Source organism: Vicugna pacos, chromosome 12 (assembly GCF_048564905.1).
Source record: "Vicugna pacos chromosome 12, VicPac4, whole genome shotgun sequence".
NCBI classification, from domain to species: Eukaryota; Metazoa; Chordata; class Mammalia; order Artiodactyla; family Camelidae; genus Vicugna; species Vicugna pacos.
In genome coordinates this window covers 57,177,471-57,201,547 of record NC_132998.1, presented here as the reverse complement: position 1 = coordinate 57,201,547, position 24,077 = coordinate 57,177,471, and the positions used below count along the sequence as shown (strand labels likewise).

General features: G+C 54.0%; 1 protein-coding gene across 2 annotated transcripts in view; it reads right to left on the bottom strand.

Annotated features, from left to right (window-relative positions):
- Positions 1 to 11,602: 11,602 nt before the first annotated feature.
- Positions 11,603 to 24,077, bottom strand: part of CYTH4 (cytohesin 4) — a 29,627-nt gene continuing 17,152 nt past the window's right edge. The window contains exons 8-14 of one of the 2 annotated variants that reach the window (XR_012078650.1): positions 22,320 to 22,468; positions 16,537 to 16,648; positions 15,645 to 15,721; positions 15,222 to 15,293; positions 14,527 to 14,681; positions 12,350 to 13,593; positions 11,603 to 11,947 (exon numbers count right to left, since the gene is read on the bottom strand). Coding sequence is in view for 1 of the 2 variants with exons in the window: in XM_006207052.4 (XP_006207114.1) it covers positions 13,521 to 13,593; positions 14,527 to 14,681; positions 15,222 to 15,293; positions 15,645 to 15,721; positions 16,537 to 16,648; positions 22,320 to 22,468 (638 nt within the window). In the remaining variant the exon portion in view is untranslated. Of the gene's footprint in view, positions 13,594 to 14,526; positions 14,682 to 15,221; positions 15,294 to 15,644; positions 15,722 to 16,536; positions 16,649 to 22,319; positions 22,469 to 24,077 lie in introns of both variants that reach the window. The other variant, XM_006207052.4, reaches the window with a different exon arrangement.

The following is a 24,077-nucleotide window of genomic DNA, read 5'->3' as shown; positions in this document are numbered from 1 at the left end:
CTCTTACCCTACCCACTGCCCCTCTCCTTCCCCTGTCCCAGTCCTGCCTGCCTCTGCCTTGTATTCATTCTCAGTCCCTTTCCCAGCCTTGAGTTCCCAGATGGGCTTGCCTAGGTCTTGTCCTCATTGTCATTCTGTCCACGGCAGCATCAGTCGCTGGCTGCAGGAGCTGTCAGGGGATGAGGGGAAGAGAGAGGTTAGGGCTGCAGGCTGGGGGGAGCTTTGGGTCTGCTCCCTGAGCCTCCTCTCTAGGCAGGAGGGTTCCAGCCAGGGCTGGAAGAGCTGCTATTAATAGAACACCTACTGTGTGCCAGAAATTTTCAACAACAGCACCTCTAATCTCCCAGCAGCCCTACGTGGCAAATGTTATTCTCCATTGTACTCCGAAAAGTGAAGTGATGTCCCTGTACTAGATGGCAGGATTCACCCTGGACACAGGTACTCCTGGTCAGAGCCCCTGCTGACTGTCTTTTGCTGTGAGATTTAGGGAATGTGAAAGTAGAAGGCTTCCCTACTTCAGGTGCCCCTGGGTCCCTGAAGCCCTGTGAGGTCTCCAAGGATGGCCAGGGCTCCTGTAGGCATAAATAGGGGTGAGTGAAGCGGATGTACAGGGAGGGGGAATTGCAAATGCTTGGAGGCTGGGGCTATTTAGGGAGGACAGGCCTGGGGGATCCAGTCTGAGACAAGGCTGGGAGGTGGATCAGAGCCACTTTATATAGGGCTTGAAAGCTTGAAGACCACACTGAGTGCCTGGCCTTTAGAGAGAACTGGGGAGCCAGTGAAAGTTGTTGAGCAAGGGAGGGACAAGATCCCATATGTATTAATTCCTTCCTTCCTTCATTGATTGATGCATTTATACAAAAATTTACTAAGAGCCTTTTCTGGGCCATGCCTTTGCTGGGACTGGTGATATAGAAATACCAGTCACACTCTTGGTCCTCAGAGGCTCACCAGAGAATGCATATTCATGCATTCATATTAATGCATATTCATAATGGCACTGAAGTCCCACTGACACCAGGATAGCTTTGTGTACTAGGGGCAGTAGAGGTGGGTGAGAGATCTGGAAAGGTTTCAGGAGTTGGGGCCTGAACTGAGTCAAGTAGGGGATGCCCGGCCCATTGGACTACAGATAAGAAGGAAGATTCCAGGCAAGAGGGAAGAGCATGAACCACCACCTGGAGGTTAGATCCAATCTTTTGGATTCAGGGAAATGCTAGTGGTTTGGATGTTTGGTAAAACTGAAGGAGAGCGGTAGCTCAGTGCTTTGTATGCTGCACTGGGGAGCATGGCTTGAACAGAGAGCAGTGAGGAGCCAAGGAGGTAGGGAGGGGTGACATAGGCAGATCACCCCATCTGTAGGGTCAGAAATAGAGTGGAGTGAGCTTGAGGGGGTCAGGGAGACCTGGCAGGAGATGATGGAAGTCAGAGCAGGGGGAATGGGGAACAGGGAAAGTCTCTACTCATCCATTCATCTAGAACATGTTTGCTGAGCACCTACTGTGTGCCAGGGACTGTGCTGGGTGCTGAGGGGGAGCCAGCCAGCCTTGGTCACTGATTGGGTAGGAGGCTGGGGGCTTAGGTGGTGAGGATGGAATGAGGGCAAGCAGGATTAGGTAGTGGGTGGTGGATGCTTTGAGTTCAAGGTGCATTCATCCCAAGTGGCTGTGATTCAGGATAGGAGAGGCAGCAAACGACAGGGGCTGGGAGGAAAAGGAAAGGTATTTCCCAGGGGAACATAGAAAAGCACTAAATGCCTGGTGCTTTGCTGATCTTTTCATATAATTCTCATTTAATGTTATTCCCATTTTTTCAGATGAGGAAACAGGCTCAGAGACAGAGACCTCATCAGTTGTCCTATGAGAGCCAAGGTGGGCAAACTTTCTCTGAAAAAGGGTTAGGTGGTAAACATTTTCGGCTTTGGGGGCCATATCTCTCTGTCAAAATGACTTAACTCTGCCATTGTGATGGAAAGCAGCGGTTTCAGTACCCAGTATTAATGGGTACAGCTGTGTTCTAATAAAACTATATACTGAAATTTGGATTTCATATAATTTTCACATGTCAGGAAATATTATTTTTCTTCTGCTTGTTTTTAATATTAAAAAATTTAAAAATCTTGCTTAGTTCTTGGCAGGTTGGTGGACAGGATTTGGCCTGTGGACTGTAGTTTGCTTATTCCCTGCTTGGCAGGTGGTAGAGCTGGGTTTTGAACTTGGTTCTGCAAGCGTGTGGATTTCTAGATCAGATCAGCTCCGGGTGCTGTGCACAACCTCCGCCTCCTTCCTGTGGGCTCTGCTCGGTCTTCCACCCCGGTGGGGTCATCTTGGGGTGCACACACACACACACACACCCTGCTCCCAGGCTGCCCGCTTTGGGGAGGATGCAGTGAGGTAGGTCATGAGCTCTGGACCTATCAGCCCAGAAAGGTGTCCCTCCCCAGCCACTCATTAGCTGGGAAGAAGTGAAACCTCTCTGGGCCTCAGTTTCGCCGTCTGTAAAGTGGGGTTTAGCAGGGAATCCACTCTCTGGGGCGCTAGGAGGCTGCAGCGAGAACCTACTCGGAGGCGTGCCTCTTCCCTTGGCTGCTTGGTTTTCGCCCCTCTGCTCCTGAGCCTGGTCTACACCCGCGCTGAGGCCTCTCCCCGATCCCCCGCTTCCCACCCTCCTACCCACCGAATTGATGGCCAGAGCGACGTCCCGGGTGTCTCCCAGCTGCCTCCCGCGCCCACGGTTTCTCGAAAGCTTTAAAAAATGAGGCTCCCTCCGGGGCGGCGGGGGTGGTCGGGGAGGGGGGGTGGCGCCTGCCCGCCGGAGCTTCCCCGGTGGGCGGCGGCGGCAGCTCCTGGCCTTTTCGGAAGATCTGCGGCTGATTATTATGGAAATCGGGCCCCAACAGCACGCCCGGTGGCGCGGGAGCTGGGAGGCGCAGGCGGCTCGTCTGCGCGCGCAGCACCCCCGGCGCTCCCGGCACCAGGCGGCCTATCCGAGCCACGGAGCCCGGGGGCTGCCTGCCCGCGCAGGGCTGATGGGCTGAGCTGCAGCTGGAGGGTCTCTGGGGTCGCATTCGGTAGCCTGTACGTGCGAGAGTTTTGAGGCGCTGAGGTCCATTTCCGCTGAGACCTGGGCACTTGGGGCCCACGGGGCTGGGTATTTTCAGTCCAAACAGAGGGAAGGTCTGTGGACTCACATCCCACCCCTTGCCTTGGGAACAGAATTGGGCATAACCACAAAACCCATTTATCGAGCCCCCAACACTTACGTTGCATGGGTTAAGCCCTCTGGTGATCTATTTAAGATTTTCCGCTGATGTGGGCATTATCACTCCCATTCTATAGATGAGAGAATAGAGACTCAGGTGAAGCTCACAGGGCAAACACTTGAGAGATCTGAACAGGAGACTGTCTAAGGCCTTTGGCCAGTTCTTACACCTTTGGTCTTCATGTCTCCAGCTGACAGATGGACCACTTGAATTTCCAGCGGCCCCATCCATCCCTGAATGGCCCCTGCCTCCCTGGAGTGGGGGGGGGGGTCTCTGAAGATAGGAGACAGACAACATGGCTGTGTCTGGGACAGAGCTGAGGGTGTAGAGTGATGGCTAGTGCGGAGAGGCCCTGGGTTCCTTCCTGAATATGCCCTGTACTCTGACCAGAGAGGGTTTGAGGTAAGCCAGGAAGGTATCCTCCCCACCCCCCACTCTCAACTGTCAGAGTGCATAAAATTTCATCATTCGAAATCCAATTCCTTTATATTTTTTACATTCTGGAGAAGGGAGACAATCTCAGCTTAAAAGTGATAGAGGAAATAAAAATGGAAAAGTCAGATGGATTTGGCCACTCTGTAAAATGACCAGAAAAATGATCTCAGTAGAAAGGCAAGTAGCAACCTTGGAAATTTTTTGTAGCAAACAAGATCAGCCATGGGGTCTGTTATCTTTGCTCTGTAATAGGCTCCGGCAGACCATGAGGAAAGACAGAGAAAATCTGCCAGTACGTGGGCAAAGGGCAGGAGCTGACGATTCACACTGAAAGGGAAACAGAAATGCTTTACCACCACATGGAAAAAAAAAATTCATTCCCACTTAAAGACATAAAAGGCAGGAAAACTTTAATAAATGCAATTCTATTCAAATTAACAAATATTTTAAAACATGAAGTTATTTAATCTACTGCTGAATAACTCGATCTGTAACTGAGCTCTTGTGACACGCTTTTAAGAGCTCTCCAAATGGGAGCTGTGCTCATCCTCACAATGGCTCCAGTTCACAGATGAGGAAACTGAGGCCAAGAGAGGTCAGTTACACAATTTGCCCAAGGTTCCACAGCCGGTGAGGAGCTGAGCAGAATGGCTTGTCAGATTTCAAAGCAGGGGTGTTTGACTCCTAGGCCAGTGGTTCTCAAAATGTGATCCTGACCCGGAGTGTCAACTTCACCTGAGAACTTGTTGGAAACACAAATTCTTGGGCCCACCTCCAGCCCCTTGAATTTGAAACTCTGGGGGTGGGGCCCAGCAGTCTGTTTTAACAAGCCCTGAAGGGGATTCTGCAGCTAAGATTGGAGAATGATTGCTCAGGGCTCCAGGGGAGTGTTCAGAAGTGGGCCTTGCTCATGCTGAAGAAGTCCTGTTGTCCCAACTCTTCTGAAATACGAAGGGACTATTCTGAGGCTGCAAAATGGCCAGTAATTACACTTCTGAGAAGCCATGTGGGCCAGGTTTTATTCATGGAGCTATTAAGATAGTGGATTTATAAACGTGTAAAACTGGGAACAATCTGAGTCTCCAACAATAGGGGATTAGGGAGAAAAGCCATGACTCATCTGCTGGATAGACTGTTGTGCAGTCATTGAGAAAGGAGTTTGTGAAGAATATACAAAATGGTACAGGGAGGGTGAACAAGTTGTCCTGGTTTGCCCTGGGCTTTCTCAGCTTTAGCTCCGAGAGTCCTGCATTCCAGGAAACCCCTCAGTCCTGACAAATGAGGACAATTGCTCACTCTAGTTATAATTGGCATTACTGCTGCAGCCCTAGTATTTCCCTTCTCCCTTCTTGATAGGCAGGTGATAGGAGTGTAATTCTCTGGCTCCTTGGAGTTAGATGGTCATGTGACTTGCTTTGGCCAATGAAATGTAAGCAGAAGTTATATATCATGCCCAGACAGTGCTCCTGATGATCTATGTCAGGATGGCACCTCCCCAGTGTGAGTCCTTGAGTGACTGATAAGCAGAAGCCTCTGCCCTGCCCCAAATGAACATAGGCTGTGAGCAAGGCATAAACCCTTGTGTGTGAGCCACTGAGATTTGGGGGGTTATTTGTTACCACAGCATAACCTACCCTGTGCTGACTGGTACATACGTGGAAATATTGATTCCATGGTGTTAAGGACTTGTTAGAAACTTGTCTATGCAGTAGAAGCATTACAGAGAAGTAACACATAAAGCATACAGGTATGCTGGAAATAATCTGAAATGTTTATGATACCAGGTAGAAGAATTCTTGATCTAAGTTTGTTTTTTTTTTCTTCATCACTGTATTTTCCAATGTTCTACCATGAGCATGTTTTATTATTTTTTGATAGGGGACATTTTCTTAAAAAAATAATTTCTTTGGGTCAAAACTGGGTCCTTTCTGGGCTCTTATTTATTAAGTGAAAATCTTTTGAAGGAGACAAGAAGAGAAGAGAGTTAAGCTTTAGTTTCAAAAGATCACGGGGACTGTAAAGGTCATGGAGTCAATCCTCCATTTCTGCTGGAAACTCCTTGCAGATTCCTGGATCCTCCTGACCTCAGCAACTCAATGGAAACAAGTTGATCAGATGCTGCTCCCTGGCAGGTAATTCTGGGCAAGTCACAAACTCACTGAGCTTCCACATTCTCTTCTGTTAAATGGGAATAATTCTGTCCACTTTGTGAGCTACCGAGAGGATCAGATGAGATGAAGAATGCTCAATAAATGCTGGTACCTTCTGCTTCTGTCTTCCTCATGGAGTCTCTGTGGTGGGTGACTCCTATGGACATGTCCCTTTACATCTGTAAGCCTTGGTTTCATCATGAAGAAGGGGAAGGATGATTTTAATAAGCTGAGGCAGAGAGCAGAGAGATGGGGAAAGATAGGGCTTGTGGGTCTTGGAGTCCAGCAGCAGAATCAAATCTTACACCCTCCCTTAAGCCTGGTGCCCCTGGACCACAAAGCTAGCTCTTCAAAAGCCAAAACTGTGAATGCTTAAGATTGGGACAGAAGTAGATGCTGAATGTCTTTTGTCAGTTCTGGGGCCAGCACACCTGATTTCTGAAACCTCTGGGAGTCTTGGTGGAGCCCTAAAGGCTGGTGTGGTCAGGGAGGACTTTCTGCAGGAGGAGGGCTTCAGCTGGTCCTGGAAGGATGGGATGGGAAGCCCCTGGCACCTGTGGTGTTTCTGTGCAGAGCCCTTGCTCTCAGTCTTGCAGGAAAGACCCTAGTATCATACAGTAGTAGCAGCTAATATGTGGAGGGTGTGTGGATGCATTTGTGATCAGTCCACACGACACCCCTTTGGGGAAGGACTTGGGGAGACTCATAAAGGGGAGGCATTCATTGGAATTGGGCAGTGGTAGAAGCTTGGAGCCCTGCCTGCTCTGGATAAAATAGCTGCCCTTCACTTCTCCGTGATTAAGCAACCATGGGTCACATCCCTTCCAGCCCACAGGACCACCTAGTGTCCTCACTTCCTTGCTGGCCTCTTGTAGATCTGTCCAATATCTAGGGCGACCATAGGTCTTGGCATCCTGGGGAAGACCTGGTTGCTCCTGTTGTCCCAGCATCCCCTCTAATCCAGCATTCGAGCCCCTCAGAAGGGATGATTCTGTGGCTACCCTAAGCCTACAGAGGCCTCGAGTCAGATGGCTTTGGTTCCATGCTGGCTCAGATCCTTCTAGCCATGTGGCCATGTGGTCCTGTGACCACAGGTCCCTTATCTGTGAAGTGGGGATAATAGTGCCTACTTTGGAGAGGGTTGGGAGGTTGGAAGGCAGCACGTCGGCAGAGGACGTGCTGGCACGTTGGTGCTCCGCTATTGACAGGCTTGGTCATGACATTCTGATACTGGGCATGGTGGTGGTGATGGTGGGGGGCAGGGGTGTCTGGGTCCAATCTGGAGCATTGGATCTTTGTGGGCTGGGTTTGAGGGTCATTTGCTGCTAAAAACTCACAGGAGAATATAAAGGGAGACCTCCATAAAAACCACCTTGGGGGCAAAGGTGGCAGAGGCCTCTGCCCCTGCCTTGCACAGGTGGGCTTGGGAGGGACAGGGAAATCCGTGACCCATAGAAATTTCCTCCTGCTCTGGGGCTGTCCTAAGGTTTGAGTCGACCCCTGGGCTTCTTTGGTGACAAACTCCCATCCAGTGCCACGTGGCTGGGCCTGGATCTCATCAGATCATCCTGGAGACTCTGGGGACCATGACTGCTGGTGGGGAGCGCCTGGCCTCCAGCTGTAGGAGTTGCTACCCGCAGCTTTGAGTTGAAAAAATGAGGTCCAGAGACTGTGGGGTATCCAGTCCAGAGCCACACAGCTGGGCATGAGGGAGCTGGATTTTGAACCCAGATCTGCAGGCAGCCCACGTGCTTGTCAATATAGGTTGCCCAGGACTGGATGAGCCCGGGCTTGGGGCACCAGCAAGCTGAGGACAGAAGGGGGAGGTGGGAGGACTTTGTTCTGAACCCCAGGCCTGAATCTGTGTCCTGAGGTTCTCCATCTGGAGGTCCTACAGGGCCCCCTGCTCAGTGTGACCTCATTCATTGGCCCTCTCCCCCCAAATCTTCACTCCCACCTGCCTGTGCTGAGCCACTGGGGGGCTGCTCTCACTTTCCCACAAGCCTTAACCTTTGGGGCCCATCAAGCCCATCCCCTCTTCCTCCTCCTCGTAGCCATGTCCAGCCCCTGTCCCGCCCCTTACCCATTTCCTCCTGCCCCCTGTGCCTCCATGTGCCTCCCCACTCCATCCCCACCAGCAGCCAGTGGGACCACCTGCAAACAGCCTCCAGCCCCACGTGTCTCCTGCTGCAGCCCCCTCCCCAACTCCTGGTGCCATCCAGATAGACTCACTGTTCTCTGGTCAGCCTGGGCTCAGTTTCCACGTAATGATGTTCCGGGCACAGGTCCCCCTCTATGCCCAATGAACAGTTCACTGATTTCCAGCTGTGCCACACTGCTGTGCAAGGCTCTGCATTTCCCTGTGGAGTCCGTCACATCAGGAATGTCCCCCCACTGCCTGGCAGATGTCCTTGCTCTCCCCCTAGAGCCCCTCTTCCTTTGGTCCTCCCATGCCCTGCAGGCCCCCTTTCCACACCCTTACTGCAGCCCCCAGCCCTCTGCCCCATGAGGAGGCCATTTCTCCCTCCTCTGTCTGCCCTGCCTACAGCCTCTGACTCTAATTCATTCTTGTTTCTCCCAGAGCCCAGAGCCATTCTGGAACCCGGTACTAGAAGAGTGTGTTCTTCTGAAATGAGGCCCCATGGAATCTGGCTTTTCTCCTGGAGGGAAGTTGGTGGATTTTAGGCAGAGGAGGCTGTGCTCATGGCTGTCTGGAAGAAGCCAAATCGGGTAGGAACGACACTGCCAGACAGGGAGGGGGAGGAAGGACCTTGACTCAGTGGGAATCTGTCCTCCCTGGAGAATGTGGGTCCAGAGAGGGTTAGCCACTTGTCCAAGATCACACAACAATCTGGGGCCAGGCCAGGACTGTGACTGAGATGTGTCTCATTCTGAGGCTTTGCTCTTCAGACATTCTGGGGTGATCTGGGATCAAGGCAGGAGATACGTGCTGGAGTGGTTGGGTCTCCACTTTCCCCCTGAGGACCAGGTTCTCAGGACACTGGGAGTGGTCCTCCTATTGCGGAAGGGCGACTCCAGGCTGGCAGAGCCCAGGCAGGAGGCCTGTCTTTGATTCTTTGATGCTCACACTTTGTGGACCCCCGGGGAATGCCTGAGTCATCGCTGAGCTGGCAAACATATTTAGCTCCTTTCATAGTCTCTAATAAATCAATTTCTCTAGGTCTCTCACACGTGCTGCTCGACTCCTGGCTGCCTGCCCCCCATCTTCTGCCCCCAGGCATCTGGGTGCAGGGGCCCAGAGCCAGCTCAGGGGTGCTCCTACTCCCCAGGTGCTGAAGGGGTCATCCTTGCCCTCTCCTACTCCATCCCAGGGCATCCTGTGCCAAGCCCTTGTTTTGCAATGGCATTGTTCAGCAGCCCCGTTACTGGATCCCTAGGCAGAGCTTCATGACAAGGGGCACAATGGCCTCAGAGACGCAAAAGATGACAGCATTGTGCATACAGTTCAGCCCCTGCCAGGGTCCAGTCCCCCTCAATCTTTCATCCTCTTGGCTCACTGAGGCTTCTTTTGGGAGTTCAAGGGATTCCCAGAAATACATTGTCTTGTCACACAGCCTTGTGTTGGCTCCTCCTGGCTAGAGGAGCCAGGCCTCCACTTAGCTTTCATGAACACCTCTTCCAGTAAGCCTTCTCAGATCTTCGACCCCTCCAGCCCTTCATGAATCTTTCCTCCTCCAATGGCCTAGCTGGTTTTGTATTTCCATGAAAACATATATATATGTTTTCTGAGGCTCAGAATGCTTAGGAAACTTGCTTAAGACACAGGGTAATCACTTTGCTGTTTACCTGAAACATTGTAAATCAACTATACTTCAACTTAGAAAAAAGACAGTAAAATTGGGCCTTGGGTGGCTCTGCTACTGCCCCCTGTGGCCTATTATGGTAAGCGGCTTTTATGGCACCTTTTCACTTGCCACCCACCCCTGCCACACACAATACTCTCAATTCACCCCAGGCAGGGGGCTGCATTGTACCCATGTCTGGGAATCCACAGGGAAGTCCTGGGGCTCACCTGTATGAACCCTTCAGGGAGGAAGGTCACATCTAGAGAGGGTTAGCTACTAGTTTAGGATCCCATAGCCAGAATGCCAGAGCTAGAGTATCCTGACTCCTAGGCTGAGCGGGGCGACTGTGCCCGGCATGAGGGGAGAGGGGACGCCCGTGCTCATCTGTTCCCGTCGGTCTCTGTTGGGCTGTTCAAACCCGAAGGTCCTAGTTGACTAGGAGCATCCCTCTCCAGGATGGCAGGGCCAAGGCTGTACTCTGGGCAGAGGCCTCATCCCTGCAAGGGCAGCCGGTCCTGTCTCCAGGCTGGCTGCGTAGTAGAACCTCTCATCCACGGCTGGTGGGAGCCCCCTGCTGCCCAGAGTGAGGAGTGGTGGAAGGGTGGGAAGGTGGGCAGAGGCCACCCTCGGGAGGAGCAGGGGGGCCTGGGCCGGCAAGTCAGAGCCGGATCACCCTGCGTTCCCAGATTGCGACGTGGCTCTGCCCACCTCTGCAGCCGAGCCGCCACTACCTACCAGCATAATTTTTGGCACAACGCCTTGTGCCTTCAGACATTTACACCTGTTGATACTGAGCCCAGAGGGCCTTTTCAGTTGCCTTTAGTCTAGCCAAGAGGTATTGTGTACCTCCTGTGTGCCAGGCACTGAGCAGTGACTGTCCAGCCTGTGGCGAGTTCACAGTCAGTGTGTGTGTGATGGTGGGGGGAGCAGGCATCAGGTGCCCTCACTGCAGGTGTGTGTCCTTTTCTTCACCTGGCTGCCAACACTCAAGCACAGCTCCTCCGAGAAGCCCCCCAGGGTTGTGCCTCTGCCCAACCCAGCCCAACCCTCCAGTGGCCTGTGTGTTCCGCTATATAACAGCATGGGTCGGCTGGGGCTGTCACTGCATGTTTGCACCTGTCTTCCCCAACAGATTTAAGCTCCCTTTGAGGGCAAGGGCTTTACTTTGATCATCTTTGGATCCCTGGTTCTGTGTGTGGAGCCTGGAATATAGCAGGTGCTCTATAAGTCCGGGTCAAATGAAAGTATGTCTGGAGAAGTCAATCAGTTCAGTGCTTTAAAGTCGTCAAAGTCCTGTCTCCAGTCTGTCTGCGTAGTAGAACAGAGTGATTCAATGGTGGAATTTCAGGCAGGGGGCTGGGTTAGGGTGTGGGGGCCACCTCAGTGCTCTACACATCTGACGGCGCTTTCTGGAGTCCTAGACTTCAGGACCACCAGAACGTAAGCCCTATGTGGGCAGGGATTCTGTCTTGTTCCACCATGCCTGTACTGTAGGTACTTCATAAATAGTGCAAAAAGTACAAATAAATGAAGACGACCAAATGCAAGCCCCTCTGTAACACCTCAAGTGATCATTGGACCTAATTGATACTTGCATCCCTCCCAGACAGGGAGCTCATTACCTGTCTCCTGAGCAGCAATTCTTTTTCTCTTTAGACAGTGCTACCTATCTGGAAGTTCTTTTGTGTTTCCCTGGCCCTGGCAGAACAAATGCATCCCTGCCCCTGCTTCGAGGGATCCCTGAAGCAAATCTAGTGCCCGGGAATGTCTGTCCAGCACAGTGGCCCCCATGCCCGGAGGTGAGGGTCCGGGGCCCTCTGAGTGCCCACTCCTCCCTGTCTGGCCCTCCTGTCCTCCAACTGGGAGAGGGATGAAGGTGAAGGGCCAGGGTAGGGTCAAGGAGGGCAGATGTGCTCACAGAGAGGACAGGGCCCCAATCATGAGTTGAATCATGAGCTTTATTCTTGATTCTGAATAATTCCCAGAACAGCCACTCATGCCCCGAAAATCCCTCATTCCACCCTCTCAAAGATGGGGGAGGAAGCTGAGGACCAGAGAGGGGAAGGGACTGGATTAAGATCATACAGCCAATGTATTCCAGTGGCAGGAGAGGACTTCAGAGCCCATGCCCCCTGGCTGCTCCTTCAGGGGCCAAATGAGGCAGCAGAAGTGGCGCTCAGCTCCCAGGCTGACGAGGGGTCTGGGGAAGACCTCAAAGGTCCTGTCAGTCTTCCTCCTGCAGACACCCAACCAGATCCTCCTCAGTGCAATGTCATCACCAGATACTTGCACACCTGCAGAGACAGGGGTCTCACCACTCGCAAGGCAGCTACTCTATCCTGACCCCATGGAGGGCATGCATATGTGTGTGGGGGTGGAGGCAGAGAAGTTGCCTTTCCTCCCCTGGGGAATCCACCTTGCTCCAGCTCACCCACACAGGCTGGCAGTGGGGCAGAGGTAACCTCATATCCTGTATACCTGCCAGGGAACTTCCCTCCAGGGGCTCCCCCAGGGCCTGTGCCAGGGGGTGAGAAGCACAACTGAGAAGAAACCTGTTTGTGGAATCCTCCTTCAGGCCGGGCCCTCCCAGGAGACAGAGCTGCCCCTGCCTGTAGGCTGGGAAGTCAGCTCCGCTCTTGGTGGTGCTACTGCAGAGGGTCTCACGATGCTGGGACCCAGCTGGGGCAGCTGCTCACCACCACAGTATCCCTGGTCAGTGGTCCAGCAGGGAAGCTGTAGCTGAGACTCTGTTCCAAGCTTCTGGGTCACTCACTTGTGTGGCTGCTGCCTCCAGGCAGCCCTCCTGGTAACCACAGCTCACAAAACTCTCTTCTTGGCTTCTTGGTTGTACCACCAGTCCTGCTTGAGTACATCTGTCTGGGATGCTCTCTGCCATTTTTTTGAAGAGTCCCACCTGCCTCTCCTCTAAAGTGGACATCCTTGAGGATGGAGCCACTCTGCTCTTGTCAACCCAGCAGATTTCAGTCCAGAGCCCCTCTCCCAGCTCTTTAAACAAGTGCAGACATCAGCCAGAAGCTCCTTGGGAGATGGAGTGCAATCCTGGCCTTCTACCGAGACGAAGCAGTCTGAGAGGAGGGAGGTGGCCAGTTCACGCACTGCTGGGACCTGCACTGAGCCATCTCCGGCAGGTTGGAGGTTGGGGGGTGGGGGGCACAGAGCAGAGGGCCAAGACATTCCTATCCAAACACCGCAGTTTTCTAGGCACCAGAGAAGGAGTGTGACTTGGCAGAGGGCACACAGCAAGTTGGAGACAGAGCTGGGACTGAGTCTGTGGCATCTGGGCTCCTGGTCCAGTGCTCTTGGGGTCTCCCAGAGGTCCTGTCTGTGGGTCCTGAGATGCGTACGTGTGTCGCTTGGGCAGGGAGGGCCAAGCCCCAGCTGAGGATGGGGGAGGGGCCGGCCGAGAAATCCCCTGAGGAGAAGGAGGCATCGCCCTGGGGGGACGGTTGGAAGCACTCAGGCCCCTGCTGCTTTGAGGGCTGGCAGCATTTCAGAGTGTGAGGAGACATGTGACAGAAGAGGAAATGGAGGCCCAGAGAGAGGACGGCGTGCCGGATTGGCCGGTTTCTTTCTGCTGCTTTCCTTACCCCTTACTGCGATGGGCTTGGGGTGGAGGCGGAGCCTTTCCTGGGTGCCCAGGGCCCTGGGCCTTGTGGTTGGGCTGTGAGCCCTCAGTGGTTCTGACCCATCCTCCTGAGCCCAGCCTCTCTCTCCTGTCAGCGCCGAGTAAAGGGGGAGAAGGAGGATGTCTGCGGCCAGAAAAAGGGTGCCCTGGGGTGGGCGGTACATCTCCAGGGACCATACGTCATGCGGCTCCCAGGACGCCTGGCACTACCTCCCAGAATCTCACTGCTTGCTGGCAATCTTCTTCTTCCGAGCAGAGACCAGGTCGTAGAAGGGGACGCGGGTGATGCTGGCTCTGGAATAGAGCAGGTGCAAAGATTTCAGGGCTGGGCGGGCTGACAAGGGGCACCCATCTCCCAGGGATTGTAACAGGAGCGTGGGTCTCCCAGGGAAGAGACCCTGTAAGTTCCTGGGACACGGCCCCCAGCCCATCGACCACTCCCGTGTCTTCTTTGGCCAGCAGGACCCACTGTCACCCACGTCTCCCCACTGTCTCAGAGTCAAGGTTGTCACCCTGCCCCTCACCTGGCCCCCCTCCACCTGTCCCTCCACTGCCTACCTTGGCACCTCAGAACCAGCCCCTGTACTGTGACCTTTCTCACCTGGCCACACCCCTTCTCTGTTTACCTTTCAGTGGCTCCCCGGTGCCCCCAGGAGAAATGCAAGCGCACTGCCACGGCCACCAAGGCCTGCCATCCTCTGCAGCCTCATCTCCCGCTGCTCAGCCCCGACACTGCACAGCCAGGCCCCTGCACTGCCCGGCACTGCCCAGCCGCACGCTGCCCAGCACCGGCCACCCAGGACTCTGGGGTGCTGTCCAGGTGGGCCACACACTGACCTGCCTCTGGTCTTTGCCTACACTGCTCCTTCCACCTAGAAAGCCCTTCCCTCCAACTCCACCAGTTCTTCAGGGCTACTTTGGATCCTGATGCTAACAAGAGCACCATTCACGAGCACTTACTAAAAGCCAGACGCTGGGCAAAGAGCTTGACACGCAACATCTCCCGTGAAGTTGGTGCCTTGTTCTCCTGTGTCCCGGGAGCCTGGCACTGAGCCGGCCCGGAGGGGATGCTCACAGCATATGGGGGGAAGGGATTTACATGCCAGAAACAGGAGGGAGATTCTGGAGTTAGCCCCCTTTACAGACTAGGAAACATGGTCCTGAGAGAAGCAGGAGCTTCTGGAAGGTGACAGGAGACCCATCCCCACCGGCCCTGCCACCCGTTACCGTATGGCCTCGATCCATTGGTCCCGCTCCTCGGCACTGGAGGCCGAGATCCGGTAAGACTCATGCTTGCCCTCCACCACTTTGCCGTCGCCGTCTGTCTTGCAGGCCTTTATTTTCTGGCCCCGGGAGCTGGGGTTGTAGAGCTCCAGGCAGAACTGTGGGGAAGCAGCCAGGTGAGGGCAGGGCAGGGGCGGGAGGAGGGCAGCTGTACCGGGCTCTCCGCGAGGCTCAGAGAGGACTAGACACTTGGGTAAGACCAGTGCTTGGACAAGTAGCAGGACACACTCGACCCCCAGGCCTTCCTGTGAGGGGCCGAGGGGCAGGAGCTGCAGCTCCTCATGCTGAGAACTTTCGGTGTGCCAGGCTCCATCTAAATTCATGATTCTTCTTAAAATCCCCAGTTGACAGAAGGGGAAACTGAGGCTCAGAAAGGCGCAGGGACTTACTGAAGGTTCCTGCACCAGTGTCAGAGGCAGGCTCTGAGAGACAGTGAGACCATATTCTCTTGATGCCATTGACCTGCCCCCGGGGTCCCCACCCCCAGGAGGGAGACTGGGGCAACCCTGAGCCTCCCAGAAGGTGTGATGGGCACAGCCTAGCCTCCCCGAGCGCCCATCCCAGCCGCCTTCTCCTCCCACCCTGTTTCGGAAATTTCCCCAGCTGCTCCGGCCTCAGGCCTCCACCCTGACACCTACTGGCTTCTTGGGGTCGTCCACCTTCTGCACTGAAAGGTTCTCAAGGGGTATGATTCCCCGTGGCTCCTTGTCCTGCAGGGGAATGGGAGGGAAGGTTAGGATCAGCAAATGGAGTGACCTTGGGGGCTCCCCAGACCCCAAGATGAGTGTGCCCACCTCCCCAGACTCTTTCCAGCCCTGGAGGGGTAGAGGGAGCAGCATGTGAAGAACCCTGGCTGGGAGTTAGGAAGCCCAACTTTAAGCCTTGGCTCTGCCTTGGACCATGGCCCAGCCCCTCTCCTTTGTAGCTCAGTTTGCCCCATCTGTAAAATGGGTGTGGAGAAAGATTGAATGATCTCAAAGGGGTCCCAAGCTCTGTTAATCGACTGCTTAGTGGGAGTCTGGAAGGGGGCTGAGGGAGGGGCAGGGCAGCGTCAGACTCACAGTGGTGAACTCAAAGTAGTAGAGGCAGCTGTCCGTCAGGATGAACCAGCGCCGTTTCCACGTCTTCACGCGGCCCCCTGCAAGAGGTCCGTGGTGGAGTCAGTCAGCCCTCCTCCCTGGGCCACTGACACTTCCCTCCATGGAAAAGCAGGGCCTTGGGCACTCTCCCCTGGGCTCCCGCCCGAGGCCCCTCATCCCCCACCTGCCACACCTTCCTTTGTATCCATCCCTTCCCCACCGAAAAACCCAGCGGCTCCCATTACCCCTAGGCTTCCCCTGAGCTGCCTGACCCGGCATTCAAGGCTGCTCCATGATCAGGCCCCGGCGCAGGCTGGCCTCTCCCGGCACTTCCCTGCTGCCCTCACCCCTCATTTCATCCCTTGGCCTCCTCCCTGCCTGGTACTGTGCTGTGCGTTTTATATGCCACCCCAGCCCCTCTCTGAAGGCCAGAGGCCCTCCCTGCGCCCTATCATGTTGAGGGGAAGCTCCCTGAGCCACATCCTGTCACACTCCCTCCCCCATCTTTCAGGGACACCCAACCCTCTGCCCACCAAAATCAGCCACTGGCTGGCTGTGTGGCCTTGGGCAGGGGCCCTAACGTCACTGGGCCTGGGTTTCCTCAGCATCACTCCAGGAAGAAAGACAGATCTGCGGTTGAAGTGTTTATCTATGACTCTGTCAGCTTCTGGTCCCCTCTTCCTGCTCATCGTTCCCCTCCCCATCTGTCCCCTCATTCCCGGGACAGACAGATGGAAGGATGCTGTGCTGGGAGTCAGGAGACCTGGGACGACCCGATTCCCCCCCAGAGGCTGCACATCAAGTGTGTGCATGGGTCAGCCGTGTGCTGGTGTGCAGGCACGTTCGCGCGTGTGCGCATGAGTGCGGGTCTCACCCAGCTTGAGCAGCCAGCCCTCGCGGTCAGGGTTGAAGAAGGTATGAGTGAGGTCATTGCCGTCATCCTCGGGGATGGAGAAGGGCTCGCTCTTGATGCTGTCAAAGAGGTTCTGCCCGGGAGAAGGGAGGGAAAGATCCGCTGTAACGTTCATCCCAGTCTAGGGCCTCAGTGGCCGTGGCCAGGCCACTAGCCCTCTGGGAAAACTCTTTCCCCTCCTGTAGCTCCGCGTTGGGCCTTGGCCTTTCTGTCAAACCCCCCGTCCCTCCAGGCCCACTGATGCTCCCCTGCTCTTCTGTCCCCACCCCCACGTCATGTCTCCTCCCCACCCCCCACCACTGTAGAGCAGAGAGGGTGGCGTCAGCGCCACAGAGAGACTGTGTTCCACTGCCTTACACACGGTCCCCATGCTGGCAGTATTTTGATGTCAGTTTGCTTGCTGAGGCTGACCTCCCCAAACAGATGAAGAATTCTTCCAGGACAAGCCTGGGTGTCACAACCCAAGAGCCTCCCCCAGGGCCTGGCCTAAAGCAGGTTGGCAACTGTTTGCTGACCGAGAGGTTCCCATCTCCCACCCTCCCACTGGAATTCCAGCCAGTGGCATGGGAATGCTGCGGTTTGGTGTCAGGCCGCCTGGGTTAAAATCCCAGCTCGGTCACTGGATGGCTGTGTGACCCTGGGCATACCCCTCCACCTCTCTGAGCTGCTGTGTCTTCATCTGAAAAATAGACAGAACAATGCTGAGTTCCAGGGTCCTAGGGGGAGTAAATGGACTACACTGGGGTCAGAGCCCCTCCCCGCCCCCAAGTCAGGGGAAGATGATAAGGAGGAGAAGGCCCTGCCTTCATCCAGACCACCCAGCGCTGCTCTTACAGGTCAGATGAGTGAGTTGGGGCCATCAACCCCATGTCGGAGAGTGGTGGAGACAAGGAGGCTCGGCTAGGATGTGTACACACACGCACATGTTCACCTGTGCGTGCAAGTGTGCACACACACAGACACAAGCACACGCATTCTCTGGGGCACAGCAGTCGGGGGGGGGCCTCCTTGGGCAGCATCCGGGGGGGAGGGGTCTCCTCTTACGTGCAGTAGCTGAGACTTCCAGGTGTACCCTGGCCAAGGGAACACAGAGGAGCTGCTAGGGAGTTGGAGATTGGTTGCTCATGTTGTGACTCAAGGTGGAATGCTGACCTTGGCTCTTAAAGAGCCCTCTCCTAGGCAGAGGGCAGAGCCCTGTTCAGGGGGATGGGAAATCCCCAGGGAGCAGATTCCAGTTCCCCATGGAGGACTTTGTAGCAGTGAGAGCGGCTGAAATAAGGAAGGAGCAACCTTGTAGGGTAATGAGTTCCTTGTCACTAGAGGTATGCAAGCCAGGGCTGAGAACTTCCTGTGGGGGAGTTGTAGATGTTGGCAACAGATCACCCCTGTGTGTTTTGAACCCCCTGCTGTGGGGCACCGTGTTCCGTGGACAATCCTGCCCAGATTTCCAAGTGTTTGGAAAAGCATTCTAAATTGTCTATTAAACCAGAGACAATGCGGGGTCTCCACTGTCCAGATAACTATATTACTTCCTTCTGTTGCATTTGTGTATGCTGCTGTTCAGATGGGTTCTTTGAAATTTTAAATGAAAAATTTCACAAGTACCATTTGATTTCCCAAAGGCGTAGAAATGGTGTGTGCTGGTTTTTAAATGTCTTTTCTGACCCAGGAGCGTAGGGGTGGCCGTGGGTACGAGAGCGGGAGTGGCTGCTGGAAGCAGGTTTCCTTGGGTTTGATGAAGGTATCTATCGACCGGTGGACTCCAATTCTCCGGGCTTAGCTGGCTGTTGGCGGGGGGGAGGGGACTATCTCTCTTTTTAGAGCTCGGGCACCCCTAGAGCAGCCAGGAAGTCTGGCCCCGGGAATTCCCAGGCGGTGCTGGCTGGTTGAATGTGGCCTGTGGCAGCAAGGCCTTGTCAGCAAAGCTGGCAGCCTAGGCAAATCTTCCGAAGGCCCAAGGAGGCCGGCAGTGGGGGCAGACAGGGCCTCATCCTTTGTGGCACCCACAGGGAGCCCCCGGCAGCTTCTGCCGGTGCCCTACAGACCGCAATTCTGCCCCCAGAAAGAAAACAGCTCAGTGCATCCGTGTTTCCTGTAATTTGTAAACACCAGCCTCCTCCCACCACCCCCGCCCCCTGTAAGAACACTCCTGCACCCACTGACACCAAACCACTGGGCCAGCCTACCTTCTCCCGGCTGGCTGGATGTGATCAGAAAGACAATTGCCATCTCCCGGTGGTTCTCTGGCCTTGCATCCACCCCTCCCCACCCACTCCATTCTCCCCTGGGGAATCCTGCCCCCACCCCGCTTTCTGTGACCCACACCAGCCAATAAGCCTTAATTCTGGGACTCTAATTGAAACTGTTAAGCAAGATGGAAGCCGGGAGCTGCCCGGGCCATCTCTGCCACAACCTGGGGAGAGCCTGTTTAAGAGGGAAGTTGGCATGGAGGAGAGGATTGCTCAGAGAGGGAGAGACCAGAATGAGCCCTGACCTCACTGAGCACCTAGATCTAGCTGAGCCTGAAGCTGCCCATCAATTCCAAATCTTTTCCATTTTGAGAGTTGAAATTCCTCCAGCCAGGAAGTAACCAGAAGCTGGGAAACACAGTCAAAACCTCCATCCCTAGAACTTGCCTTCTGGTCTCTGCAGAGGGAAGGGCTCAGGAGTCAGATAGACATGAGTTTGAATCTGGACTCCTCACAAGCTGAGACCCCTGGCCAGCTACCACTGTTGAGCTCAGTTTCCTTTGCTGTAACCTGGAGATGGTACCTACTGCCCAAGGTTGTCAGGATTACTTAATAAAAACAGTCAATGGGCCCAGTAAAAGGTCAGTTCTGATGGAGATGCTTGGACAAGAACCCAGGAGGTCCAGCGCTGGGCATAGCAGAAGATGCCCTGAACTGGGAGATTGTTCCCCTGCCTGGACTGTGGTTACTCCACTTGTGACACCAGAGGTTGGAGAGCCCTCCTTCTGTCCTCTTTCCTTCCCCTCCTCTACCCAAGCTCCCTTTTGGGGCAGCTCTGTCAAGGTGAGTGGTGCCAGGCACCTGAAGTGCATTGTCTGCTTCTCAGGAGAGTAACGTGACATCAGTGTCATCAGCCCACTTTGCAGATGAAGAAACTTGAGGCACACACTCAAAGGCACACAGCCATAAGGGCAGGGCTGGGATTTGATTTCCCATCCTCCAAGTCTACACCCTGAGTCTCTTAGGCACTCTGCCCTGTCCCCATCAGGATGGTCAGGGCAAGACCAGCTCAAGCTGCCTGAGCCCCAGCTCCCATCATGCACCTCTCTGAAGCCTTCCCTTGCTGTGCACCCTTGTGGTCATGGGGTGACCTCTCTTTAGGTAATGTATCTGTGTCAATTTCATTTCGTAAATCAGGCCACTTAAAAATGATGTGTCCTCAGCGGGGACCCGGGCTAGAGAAGCTTCATGGAGAATCCTTCCGCAGAGTTGCAAACTGAATCTCTGAAGGTGCTTAAGACCAAGTCCTTGCTTTACACATGGGGAAGATGAGATCCCGAGAAAAGGTGAGAAGACCCCCAGTCCACAGCAGCTACCTGGGAAAGCCTTGAAGACAAAGACCAGGCCAGTGTGGTTCACTTTGTGCCCAGGGCGAATTCTGGATTAGTTAGTCCAGCGACACTGGTGCTGTGCTAAATACCTTACGTTTCTACACTAATCTTCTAAGCTGGGAGCTCAGAGAGGTCAAGCCACTTACCTGATGTCACACAACTAGCAAATGGGGGAGCCAGGTTTTGGATGTGGCTGTGACTCCAACGCTCTGTTGTCTGCTCCCTACTCCCCACTCTGTTCAGTGCCTGCCTCTCTTGGCTGCCAAGGAGGATAATAAACCCTTTCCAGACCTCACAGGCAGAGTTTGAAGCTAAATTGAGATAATAGACCCGAATGCCCTATGAGAAGAAAGTTACAAGCTCTATACAAATGCAGTGCATTGTTATTAACAAAAGGCTTGAATTGGGAAAAATATCTAAGGAGGGAGATGCTGAAGGAGGCTCTTTGGGGGCTGAAGCAATAAAGTGGCACCTGGGAGATCCAGCAGGACGGGTGCTGGCATGCCATTAACCCATTATCTGCCAGACAAGGTGTGCGCATCTTCCCTCCCTGAGTACCACAGTGAGTTACCAGTTCTCAAATGCCTTTCACATTGCAGGCATTTCACTAAGTGCTGGGGATTTTAAATTATTATTAATTATTCTTAATCATGACGTAAGTCACCATTTAGAGCTTGTGCTATGTACCTGGCACGGACTATGCCCTTTACAGTTTTAAAAATTACTACTCACAGCAGCTCTGTGATGCAGGCATCACTATCCCCGTTCTCCTGGTTGAGGAAATGGTGGCTTGGAGAAGGTGAGTCGTTACCCAAGGTCACCCAGCAGGCAAACAGAGAGATGGGATGTGAGCTCTAACCTACTCTCAAGCCCTCCTTTTATGTTGTCCCTCCACTTCCACGATGAACTTTCTCCTCTGGGGACCAAGGAGGGTGGTGGCCTAAGGGTGTGGCTGTTCTCAAACTCTGAGGGGCACCGGAATCATTCCAGACCCAGGCTCTCCCCTCACCAGGCTTCTGCTGAGGGAGGTTCCCAGGGTGTGGGGGTGGCGTTCACACCCTCTCCTCCCCTCCTGCAGGGCTCTGACCCAGGGGGAACTGAAGCTCTCTGGAGCTCTGAGGCACCTCTAGCCCTGGAAATGAATTGTTACTGCATTTTTGCAGAGCCAAGCTTTGACTCTCACTCCTGTGTTTATAAAACAGCTCCTGGTTTCACTTTCCCCACAGGAAGCAGGCAAACTCCTGTCATTACAAGCCCTGGACACTCTGGCCCCATCCTGCCGCCATCACTATCTATACATACCCAGCTGACTACTCTGGATGTCCTTTCCTTTCCCAACCAGGCCAGGTTCTGACCCCTTCCTCTTTCTGGAATGTCCTTCCCTTACTTTTCCTCTGGGAAAACTCCCATTCAACCATCAAGGCCCAGTTCAAAAGTCACCTCCTCTTTGGAGTCTTCCAGGATAGCACCCTTCCCCTGCCCCCAGGAGAGTGATAGTAGAGCCCTCTGTGTCTCCATAGGTAGGTTACTATGGTCAGCACAGCATGAATCACACAGGGTTATAATTCACACATGTCTCATTGTCCCACCAGACCCTGAACTAGGGTTGATTCATCCCTGGGCACCCCGTGCCAGGCACAGGGCCTGGTGCAGTGTCGGAGGGGTGAGGGCTGTTTGGGGAAGAGATGGGAGGCCTGGGTGCTGCTTGACTTCTCGAGCTGACGTGTGGCAGGTGAAAGATTCATTTCTTCCCCTCTGAAGGGGGGAGGGGCTGAAGCAGAGTGAGAATTTTCAGCTCTGACCCGCTGAGAGTTTAAGAATCTGAGATTCTAAGAAATGATCTAGGCTGCGTGAGGAACTTCCTGGAAGGTGTGAATGATGGGCTTCTAGAGTTCCCCAAAGGTTGTTGTGAGTCTGGTAGGACCTCCTGGATGTCCTTGGACCTCCTTCTTGAGATTGGGGCCACTTGGGAAAGCTCATCTTAGGACCAGTCTCTTTTGTGATGATCCATCTCAAGACAGTTACCAACCTTAGAGGTCCATCTCAGCAGCTCCCCCTCTTGGAGTGGTCTATCTTAGGGGAGGCTCTCTTGGGCCATCCATCCAAGGACAGGTGCCTCTTGGATGCCTGGGGCCAGGGCTGGGTGGGGCCACATCCCTCTTACCCGTAGCTGTTCCTCAGGCAGGTCACTGCCGTCATTGATGCCACGATTCATGGACACAAAGCGCTCGAAGGGCGGCCTGTCCCGGACGTTGGGGTTGTGGAGGCTGGTGTTGAGCATGATGATGGAGAAGGACAGGACGTAGCAGGTGTCTGCAGGATGGGACAGCAGGTCACGGTCCTGGCGCTGGTCACTCTCCCCTCCTCTGCCCTAACCCCTTCTAGGGGCCAAGAGTGCTGTCTGTATACCTTGAAGGTCCACCCTGTCCTTCTGCCTTGGCATTCAAGGTCCGGCCTCACCTCCCACTCCTAGGGGGCTCCCTGCTCCCAACAGGCTTCAGCTGTCAGCTTCTGAGCCCCTCTGAGTCTTCCTGCCGCAGCACTTCTGCTCCTGCTGGGCCCCCTGCCAGGCACGCCCTCCCTTTCCCTTTTCTACTATTTAAACCCTCGTGCTCTTGCGGCTCCAGCTGCAGCCCTCCTCCCCGCCGAGCCCTTCCAGCGCCCCTGCCCACTCTGTTCCCTGCCTCCTCGGAACCCAGAGAAAGCTTATTGTCGGCAACACTGTTCAGGGCTTTGTCACGTGCTGCTTGGTAATCTTGCTGGCGTTGTGGGGCTCCCGGCGCCAAGCTCCTGTTCCATTATTCAGACTTTCATGCGCTTGGGAGGGCGGCTGGGCTGAGCAGTTGGGAGGGAGGTGATCGCTATTCTGTGGTGTTTTAAAGCCCTGAGTCCAGGGCCAGGGAAGTCCAGCTGTGTCCCCAACTCTCTGGTTGACCTTGGAAAGTACCTGGGCTCCCAGAACCTTAGCTTCCCCATCTGGGACATTAGGAGGTTTAACTTTGCCCAGTAATTTTTTTCTTTTTTTTGTGGGTGGGGAGGTAATTAGGTTTACTTATTTATTTATTTAATGGAAGTACTGGGGATTGAACCCAGGACCTTGTGCATGCTCGGCATGCATTCTACCCCTGAACCATACCCTCCCCACTAGGAGGCTTAACTTTGAAGAGTCTTCATGTTCTAGAACGTCGACGATTCTAGCTCTGATGTCAGTGGCACCTAATGTTGTTGGTGTTCGCTCTGTGCTAAGCTCTTTAAGTCCCATGACACTATGAGGTAGGCCCTGCTCCCACCCCCATTTTACAGACTAGGAAACTGAGGCTCAGGGAGGGTCAGTTACACGTCTAAGGTCACAAAAGTAAGTTGAGAGACTGTGATTCACATCTGGTGCTTTAAAATTCCTTTCTTCCTACAAATATTTATTGAATACCTACTAAGGACTGTAGACTGGGGATTCACTGGTGAAAAAATCTGGACGGTTCCCACTGTCGTTGGGACATTTAGACTTGAGGAGCTGACAGATAATAAATAAGCAAATCCCTAATTTGTCTATAACTACAAAGTAAGACAAATGCTCTGTAGGACTTGCCATAGATACACTGCCAAGAAGCCCCCTTCACTTCTCTTGAGTTTGTGTTCAACACGGGAATGAAAATACTGCTGACCTTGCAGAGGGAATGGAAGGATCACATGACTTTGCGTGTGTAAAGCACTTAGCACACAGGGAATGCTCAGTACATGGACTTGATGATTATTATGGTAACTTCAGATCCAGAGAAGAGGCCAGGACAAGCCTGTGGTGATGATTTCTCGCCCACTGTGTTGGGGGATATGGAGGACTGACCTTTTCTGATGTCCTTCTAACTCCCTTTGGTCCCTCCATCCTGCTCAGGCTGTTTTATACTTCTGTGCCTTTGCTCAAACT